The sequence below is a fragment of the Salarias fasciatus genome, chromosome 2 (assembly GCF_902148845.1).
Source record: "Salarias fasciatus chromosome 2, fSalaFa1.1, whole genome shotgun sequence".
In the NCBI taxonomy this organism is placed as follows: Eukaryota; Metazoa; Chordata; class Actinopteri; order Blenniiformes; family Blenniidae; genus Salarias; species Salarias fasciatus.
Window position 1 is genome coordinate 14,906,282 of NC_043746.1, and position 9,781 is coordinate 14,916,062.

At 41.6% G+C, this 9,781-nt stretch overlaps 1 protein-coding gene across 1 annotated transcript; it reads left to right on the plus strand.

Moving 5' to 3' along the window:
* The first annotated feature begins 5,589 nt into the window (after window positions 1-5,589).
* p2rx3a (purinergic receptor P2X, ligand-gated ion channel, 3a) lies at window positions 5,590-9,553 on the plus strand. The gene is made up of 12 exons (XM_030109163.1): window positions 5,590-5,912; window positions 6,142-6,277; window positions 6,469-6,540; window positions 7,014-7,083; window positions 7,223-7,319; window positions 7,412-7,489; window positions 7,578-7,719; window positions 8,170-8,306; window positions 8,396-8,489; window positions 8,627-8,692; window positions 8,787-8,864; window positions 8,952-9,553. The coding sequence occupies exons 1-12, from the start codon at window positions 5,779-5,781 to the stop codon at window positions 9,078-9,080; spliced, it is 1,233 nt and encodes a 410-aa protein (XP_029965023.1). The 5' UTR covers window positions 5,590-5,778; the 3' UTR covers window positions 9,081-9,553.
* Window positions 9,554-9,781: the final 228 nt, after the last annotated feature.

Genomic DNA, 9,781 nt, shown 5'->3' on the forward strand with positions numbered 1-9,781 from the left:
ATTTTCAATATATCTTTTCTTCAGTGTTTGTTTTTTGTACACAATTTGTAGCCTTGGATTTTTTTTTTTTTACTTTATTTTTATATTTTTGCTTTTACAACAGACAGAAGGGGTCATCAGAACAGTCAGGGAGTTTACCGGCATGTAAAATTAAACTTACAGAGGTACTAAACAATGTATAAATGGAAAATGAATTGTGTACAACAGGATCAGGGCATACAAGACCGTAATTTTGGGGGTGATAACCTAAAAATATTTTTCCAAGTAAATTCTAAATATGAACTAAAAGTAGTGCACTCTGTTTTGCATATTTTTGCATCACCATTCCTCTTCTTTCTCCCATCTGGTTTTAACATACATGGCAGAGAGCCCTCTTTCTTGCTGCAAGGATGAGTAGATTCTAGAACGTTTTTTTTGTTTTACCATTAATAACATCAACAAAAATATTAATCAGGCACTTTCTTTTCTCCTCAGTATTTTCAATATGTTTGTCAAAGTAAAATCTTAACTGTAGATATCTGTAGAAGTCTTGCTTCTCCAAGTTATAATTTTATATCAGTTGTTGAAAAGTCTTCAGATCCCCCTTGTTGGAAATAATGCAATAAGACGTGATCCCTTCGCAGAATTTCGCTTAGAATAAAAAATGTATTTCTGTTCAAGTTTTCATGATGACTCTGCCAGCTGCGGAGAATTCTGCATGCATTAAATTCTGGAGAAGCAATCAATATTGTTTTTATATCTGAGCATATTGAAGGTAATGGTGACTCTGCATCTTATTAATTGCCCACTTTATATTCCAGAGAAGAAATAAGTGCTCATCTGTAAACTCAGTGAAGATACTCCCACAGCATTCTGATACACTGTGAGGCCTTAAACAGGCGGGGTGGTTTGGGAGTGTCTATTAAATGGAAACATTGACGAATGCAGAGGAGACAGTGGTTTCAAACAGGAGGTCTGAAGCAAGAGCTGGAGGTGGTCGGGAGTGTGGTTTTTAAAAGCCAAACACACCCGGGTAAGAGCTTCCCGTCCACTCGGATAGAGTCGGTTCTGATGATCGGGTTCTCTGACCGGATGTCCTGAGACTGACCTCCTGTGTCTGACGTCAGTCACCTGCTGCCAGCGGTTCTGTGAGGCAAACAGGTGAGGGGAATCCTCCGAGGTCCAACGTGGATGATTTAAAGTCATCGATCATCCATCCTGAAGAAAAGTTAGTTTTCTGGAGCTTTTCTATGAAATCATTGGACAAAACCTCCTTGACAGTTCAGGCATACACAGCAAGAACATACAGACTTCTATCTGTGGACCTGTTCATATTAACAGCACTCCAGTTGAGGTGGTAAACAGCTTTCAGTTCCTGGGCATTTATCTCTGTGACAATCTTACCTGGTCTCTTCAAATCAGCTGTGCCATTAATAGGGCCCAGCAGAGACTCTATTTTCTGAGACCCCTCAGAAGGTATGGACTGTCCAAAGAAATTCTCACAAGCTTCTACATTTGCACAATAGAGAGCGTTCTGACCTCTGGTCTCCTGGTGTGGTTTGGAAACATTACAAAACATGATCTGGCTCGTCTGGCGCGGACTGTAAAAACTGCATCAGGAATCATTGGATCCCCTCTGCCTCAAATTGGTCAGCTGTTTGAAAAGCGCTGTGAGAAAAAGGTCCTGAGTATCATGCAGGACCCCAGCCACCCTGCTCATGCTCTCTTCTCCTACCTGCCATCAGGAAGACGTCTGCGCTGCCCACAAACCAAGACCTGTAGATTCAGAGATAGTTTTTATCCTAAGGCGGTGCGGCTCATGAACATTAGCCTGAGGAGGCGCTGATAACGTTCTATTTTTTGTTGTTGTTGGTGTTGTGTTTTTTAAACTGTACTTATTATTTATTTTTATTGTATTTTTTATTCACTGCAGAGAGGGTGCTGAAGGCAAACCTTTTTTCATTGCTTATGGTACCCTGTACCCTAATGTATATGACAAATAAACTTGAATAAAGTTGAACTTCATTCCACATGAAATGAGAGGCTTTGGAGCTGTGAAGCTGCAGTCCTGACCATTTTCACACTGCCTCACCCGTATTATAATATGATAAATAGAAAAGATGATGTTAGCACTTAAATCTACATTAAAAGCACCAGAATTGAAGAATGTGAAAGTTACTGCTGATGTAGAAGCAGCAACTTCTGATTTCATACCTCTGTCGGGAACAATAAGTCATGGATGAGCCGTGTAGCTCAGAGTAAACACACTAATCCCAGAGACACTTTAACATTTAGGTTAACATAAGTTTTTTTATTCCATCTTTGCCCAATTCATGGCACTCTTTTATCTAAATCTGTGTTGATTTCTGGTGTTGCTCTGGTGAGTGTTGAGGCCACCATGGGTTCTCATACTCATTTGGAAGAAAGCAGTGAGGGAAGCCGTTATTTTTAATCTGCAAACTTTTAGATCGACACCACCTGAAGACCTTTTCAGCCAGGCGTCTTCATCTTCATGTTTTCACCAACAAGTGAAGTATTGGACACATTCTGTTGGACTTATTTAAGAAGTAAGATCATATGAATACTAACAAGATATTATGATAATTTGTGAGACAAACATTGGGAGCTTCTAATTGAAACCACAAATACAATCCCACGATGATCCTGGAGAAACTGTCATGCTGTGTTCTCACTTTGCCCTGTGATGGACTGGTGATTTGTCCACAGTGTGTTTGGGTTCTTGGTGGATGTGTTGTCTGATCTGGTACGTCCTGAATGGACCAGTTGAATAAAGGTTAGTCTACAGAAATCCCTTCCTGCAGTGACAGGATCATTTTCACCTCACGTGTTCGCAGCCACATTCTGACAGTGTCTCACGTGAACAAACGTACGTTTTCCAGTATCAATGGCCATTAAAGGAATGCTTACAGCCCATCATTTTAATTAATGTAACGTTTTCATGCGGCCTGAAAGCTTGTTTCTTGTTTCTCGAGATGCAGCAGGCGTGCGTTTGCGCATGTCCTCCCTTGTATTGGGTTACCATTAACTGACCACAAACATAATGGACCCACTTAAGAAATGACATACTATCTATGCGGCACGTGCACGTGCGTACACTCTGTCACTGCATTGCATTATCGCTCTAATGTGGACGGCTGTAATGCTGCTGGTCCCTGAGAGTGTTGGGAATAAGTTGGATCGTGTGTCGCGGTTATTGCGCGCTTGTCATCAGCGGCACGTTTTGTTATCTATATGCGTTTAGGCTCGCTGGCATGTCAGCATAGACTCACATTTCTCTCTCTTTATTGATGATGTGGAGAGAAAGGTGTTTAATGGAGATGTATTGAACTCTGAGTGGTTCCACTTCAAGTTTTTTTACTGCAGCAAAACGGAAACATTCAGAAAAAGCTATTAATGTGGTGAAAAGCGTTTAACGTTACAAAACTCTCCCTGTCGATGGTGTCACTAACTCAGCATTGATATTTGATTTTAATAACATCATTCTTTATTTATTTTGCTCTTAATTTAAACCTGATATATGACCATGCCGTGTTCCAAACAGAAACGTTCAGATTTTACTTCATTTCAGTGGTTCTGACTTCTGCCCTGCGGCCACCAATAACGCAGAGTAATGAAGTGAAACATTATCTGTTGTCAACAGTTCAGGGCTCCGTCTGACGGGCCACTGGTGACACGCAGAGCACAGTTCACTGGAATATCATTTATTGCAATTCAGAATTTTGTAATAATATTTGAAGTATATCGATATTGCAATGAATAATTTGCTGTATATTGTGCCTCCCTAATAATTACACCTTGAAAGTCACATGTTTTATATTTCTTGGGGAAAATGGTTTGGCTTTTTCAGGTGAGGGCCTATGGAGCACCATCACCTCACAGTGTGGCCCAAACTCCAATCTCCCAAAATAAACAAACACACAGATAATAATCATCATTTTTTAGTACATTTCAATCACTTGGAATTGTTTCCAATAATTCTATTTATCTTGTTTATTTCAATATAAAGGTATAAAATGCATGGCGTGTTGAATGCTTATAGTCCCGTGGGGAGTTTGAATGTCTCTAAAACATAAATATATGTGTGAGATTGTCAGTCAAAGATTCACTATCCTTTGTGTGCTTTTTGCCCAGCGGCAGCTGAGAGCGCCTCGTGCAGTGCATGAGGTCAGTATGGAAGACGGGTGGAAAACATGCATAATTTACTTCATTTTCTCTTGTCTGCTGGTGACCAAGCAGCTGTTCCTGCAGTGGTCAGTACTGTCACACTGCGCTGGGTTTTCTCCATGTACTCAGGCGGTTTCGTGCTCGCGTGCGTGCGGTTGTCCGTTACCTCGGCTATGGACCGGGCGCACCCCGCCTTTCACTCAATGACAGCTGAGATAAGCTCCAGCTCCCCCGAGGGCCGAGTCTGAATAAAGCAGCAGTGAGAGATGGATGGATGGCTGACTTACTAAAACACTCAGCGTAGCCCATTAGGCGAGTGGTCAGAAACATGGTTGAATATTCCCCGAGCAGCGAGACGCTCGGATCGTCCTCCTGCTCCCTCCCTCCTCATTTCCGTCTGCAGAGTCCAAAAAAATTAAATGGCCGACAACCTTTCTTTCTTTCTTTCTTTGTAATTGAAACAAATATGCATATTCGACACTTAAATACCTATATGTGGTTTGACGGTTCAGACGGTGGAAGTTTCAAGGAGAAGCCACAAAATACAGTGATGTGTTTTTCTGCTTCAGGATGTTTTAGAAAGTTCAGCATGACTGCAAATTCAGAGGTTCAAAACTGGGTTGGGGACTTTTTTTTGAGTTTGCATGTTCTTCCTGTGCCCGTGTGGATTTTCTCTGGTTACCAAAACAACCTACAATCTAAAAACATGCATAAGATTTTACTTAAGACTTTTTCTTAGGAATTTTTAGCACGTGAATGTGGTTTTACCCAGTCAGTCCACTGGACAAAACTGAAGTGCAATTCAGGCAAATGCAGGCTTCAAAATAGGACTGCTTTTTTTAAATCAAGGTTATAAAATATTTTGAAAGGTTTGTAGGTTGCTTTAATGAAGGAATGTTTAATGTTTTTCAGTGTCTTCAGTGAAGCTACTAAACAGGAGCTTCACGAGAAAAGCAAAAAACTTTTGCATTTAATCAAAGTTTCATTCGATGTTTTAAACTTTCTCTGAAACTTGATGTGTGTTCTGGACAATGGGACTTTTACGAAGTTTCAAATGTTAAATTCCCTCTGAGTAACTATGACTGACACTTGGAAATTAATGAGGTGATGAAAAATTAGAAACCTGCTGAAAAAAGCCCTGAAAAATGTGTTTGCAGCAAATAAAAGGGAAAGCATGGCGTGCTGACGACTGGCGTCTCGGACTGACTGTGTATGGGCTGTACTCAAATGAGATGTGGATGAAAGAGGCATGGGAAATGGGGATTTGTGGTGAAGAAGGGAAGAGATGGAGGGAGGGACAAATGAGACACTTTCCTCCCGCTCATTTGAGTAAAGAAGGGGGAGGTCTGGTTTGTGTCATAAACCAGTGAGGAGAGAGGAGACAGTGAGCTCCAGCCATCAAACATGCAGTGAGACAGATGGACCCAGGCCTGGCGAGAGGAAAGACACGACCGGTCTGAACCCTGAAGACACGTTTCCCTCATCAGAACCGGGGTGACGCTCAGAGATCCTCACGCTTGCAGAAAAGCAACCTGTTGCGGTTGAAGAAGAGCTGCAGCTTCTCTCTCAGGAGGGTCCGGGCCTTCGCTCTCTGAGTCACGGTGACTGGCAGCCATGGGCTCGATGCTGTGGGGCTGCGTTACTGACTTCTTCACTTACGAGACCACCAAGTCTGTGGTGGTCAAGAGCTGGTCCGTTGGCATCATCAACCGGATTGTACAGCTGCTCATCATCGCGTATTTTGTGGGGTTTGTAGTCTTTCGTTAACCATCCTTGAGTGTTTAGTTGTTTTTTTATTGTGTGTGTCTCAGCAGGCTTTCTGGAGATGAAAAGTTCACCATATTTTATATATACACGCACAAGTCAAACCACAAACCGAAACAGAAGTTAAATGTGCTCAGAAATAAGGCTCCTGTTGATGCTGAACTGTCGACTCACTGTTCGATTGTCTGTGCCATGTTGTTTTTCGTCCTGAAGCTGGGTCTTCTTCTATGAGAAAGCTTATCAGGTGTCAGACACGGGCATCGAATCCTCCGTGATGACCAAAGTCAAAGGCTTCGGTTACCACAACAACCGTGTGATGGATGTAGCCGATTACGTGTTTCCCTCTCAGGTGTGTAAAACCTGTTTTTACACCTACTTCAATTAAAAAAAAGTAGAAGACACATCTAGTTCTACTTGCACGTGAGCCGATAATGCAGAAGTTGTGATGTTTCTGGGATAAAAACATGCTGTCTATCAAGTCATGATGCATTGCTGGTTGTTAAACATGAATTATAGATTAAACATTGTGCTGTGTTTTAGGGAACGAGTGTGTTCTGCATCATGACCAAGCTCATCATCACTGAGCACCAGTTCCAGGGACGATGTCCGGAGGTAAAAACACCTTCAAATTCCTTTTTTTAAACTTAGTTTTGCTAGCTCTCAACATTCATCTGACCAAAGACCAATTGTGAAGCACTGTCTAACTGGGATCGCGTTAAGTTGCTTCCTGCAGCATACTGTTGAGTTTTTTTTCTTTTTTCAAATTATATTACACTGGATAATTGCATAAGGTCTTCAGTGATCTGCTTAGCCTCTCATCACACAAGTTTGGGAGGACTTCATGTGGGAAACAGAGCAAAGATGTCAGATTCCCTCTTTAGCAATGGTTTCTTTCACGCTTTAATGCCATAAATAAGTCACCCTTCCTTCTGATTGGCTGATGCTCGACCGGGCCAAGTGTGATTTTACTCTTTTTTAGGAGCTTATTTGTAAATAAATTTGTGATCATAAAAGAAAACAGTTCATAAATAAGAAAAAGAAAACATCCAGATGCAAGTTTTGATGTTTCTTTGTACGTGTTTCAGAATGGGCGAAAGTATTCCTGTTTTACTGATGAAGACTGCCACCAGCATTATGGCTCCATCCTCACTAACGGTGAGCTATCTGACTATGAACTGACACTAATGCAGGCGTTCTTAGCTCATATGGAGCAGTTTTATGTTTAACTTTGAGCAACGTTCGTTTGTTGGATTTAAAGTCGCAGTGTGAAGGAACTGTCTTCTTTGTGTTCCAGGTGTGATTACAGGAGTTTGCATCAAAGGCTCCAATGGCACTAAAGGTCGCTGTGAAATTGAAGGGTGGTGTCCAGCCGAGAACGATCAAATCCATGTGTATGGTTTCCACGCCTTTGAGAACACGTTATGCTTGAGTGTTAGAAACAGAAGGGATTCCAGTCTCACTGCATTTCCTCTGACTTTTACAGTGACCCAATGCTGGATGTGAAAAACTTCACCATCTTTATCAAAAACAGTATTCGCTTCCCGCTCTTTGACGTCACCAGGTAAGACCACCTCAGGCTCTGAAAGTGAGGATAATATCTACTAGTCAGACACGATCCAAACAGAAGCTATGTTCTGTTTTCCTCCCAGAGGGAACTTTCCTTCCACAATGACATCTAGCCAGATCAGGAATTGTACCTACCATCCCGAGCTGAACCCCTTCTGCCCCATCTTTCGTGTGGGAGACGTGCTCAACTACACCGGGCAAAGCATTGAAGACCTGTCAGCAAAGGTTTTACACATCATCTGAAAGTGAAAATTAAACGTTACGGTGCAGCTGCTTCTCTTGCATCCGAAAAGGAAAAACAATCAGATAAGCTTGCAGATTGTAATTTAATTTATATGTTTCAACCTAATCCATATGAGGTTTAACACTTTCAGGTTAAATTATAGAGAATCTTTTTACTTTATTAAAGCCTTTGTTAACATACAGTCAACATTCCTGTGTCTGTAGCGTATCGGCACAAAACAAATAACCTTAACAGGAGAGCTAAAATCCATAAAAGAGGCTGTGTGCAGGTTCATTTAAATGCAACACAACTCCTATTTTCACCAAAGCATGACTTCCTCTCACGGAACAACGGCTCTTGAAAGATGACAAAGCAGGTTTATCCTCAACAGAACGTTCTGTAAATATCTTTAAAGGCGAGGAACCTTTCATTTCTTGAACTTTGCATTTCAGGGTGGAGAAATTGGAATAAACATTCAGTGGAAGTGTAACCTGGACCTCAGCATTGAGAAGTGCGTACCCGAGTACGCCTTCACCAGACTCGACGCACCGTTTGCCAAGAACGCCGTCTCCAAAGGCTACAACTTCAGGTAGTGACGGTGTTTTGTTGAACTTGCTCATTCTTCCTCATTTTACCATCATTTTTATCATTGTTTTTTTTTTTTTTGTTCCAATACAGATTTGCTAAATATTTCATGACAGAGAATGGGACTGAATTCCGGACTCTTCACAAAGCGTTTGCGATCCGCTTTGACGTCATGGTCACTGGGACGGTAAGCAGCATGAGATAATGCCGGACGCTCTACGTTTTAAACATTCGTCACCTTAATTTAAACTGAAATGTGTTTTTTCATATGTAGAAATGATGTCACCTGAACAGACCCTTTTTTTTTTTAACCATTTCTTTCAGGCGGGAAAGTTTAACACAATCCCAACGCTGATCAACCTGGTCGCTGCCTTCACCTCCATTGGACTAGTATGAATTTCTGAATTTGATTGATTTCTGGATCAAGTGTATTGTTTTCCTGTTTGCATCAGCTGTCATCTTCTTTTTTTATTTGCACTTGCAGGGGACAGTTCTATGTGATTATATCTTACTGAACTTCTTAAAAGGAGCAGAACAGTACAAAGCCAAAAAGTTTGAAGAGGTAAAGATAGCACAGCACCGTCCATCTCCATCTGCAGTTTTTTTTTTCTCCACATATTTCATGCATGTTTTTCCTTCATCCGTGCAGGTCTCAGACGCTCAGATCACAGCGTCTGCCGCTCAGAGCCCAGGCAGCCAGCTGTCGCTGAAAGAGGGGATCAAGAGTTCCTACGACTCTGGAGCCCTGTCCCTCGCCAACTCCGACCAGCCCCTGTGACCTCCGAACATCGTCTCCACAAAACAGACATCTCTCCCGTCTTTTGCTCCCCTACTTCTTTGCCTTGCAAGAGATCATTGTGTCTTTTCTGGTGGTCAGCACTGTGTGGTCGGTTTAAAGTGCGGTAAGTCCGTAGAGGTGGGTGAAGAAGGATCACGCTGCCCTCAGATGTTTAAAGCTGACAGGAAGAACAGCCACCTTGTTGAGAAACACTGAAAAGACTGGAGCGTTTTGGTTACTAATACTCAAGCAGAAAAGCGATTTAAACAACAGTTAAATGAATATTCTCAGGCTGATACATTCAGGAGTAAATATGCTTTTTTATCACAGCTAGTCCCACTCTATAGGACGTTGTACAGCATTTTACCTACAATAATCAGTATTCTCCTGTTTATCTGCTAAAGCTAAATATTAAAGCTAAATAAAAAAAGGTGAATAAATCTTCTTTCACCTTGCTCTTTTTTTATTTCCGGTCAATAATCCACAATTGTAAAAGAAAATGTGTTCAATAATGAAAGCAGTGTACACAATAAACGATTTACATAAAATTTAAAACTATTCCTCCTTTTCGTCGTGTCCATTTATTCCACAACATCTCCAAGGAAACATTCTGGGTGTGAACGTGCGTGGGCGCGTGCGTGTTGAGGTTTACAAAAAGGCCATTATTCACTCCGGGTAGTGTTGCACAGTAAGAGATGTTA

Coding starts and splice junctions, on each gene's coding strand:
- p2rx3a (XM_030109163.1), top strand. CDS start 5,779: ATGGGCTCGATGCTGTGGGGCTGCGTTACTGACTTCTTCACTTACGAG. Junction 6,541..7,013: donor TCCAGGGACGATGTCCGGAG/GTAAAAACACCT, acceptor TACGTGTTTCAG/AATGGGCGAAAGTATTCCTG. Junction 8,865..8,951: donor AAGCCAAAAAGTTTGAAGAG/GTAAAGATAGCA, acceptor TCATCCGTGCAG/GTCTCAGACGCTCAGATCAC.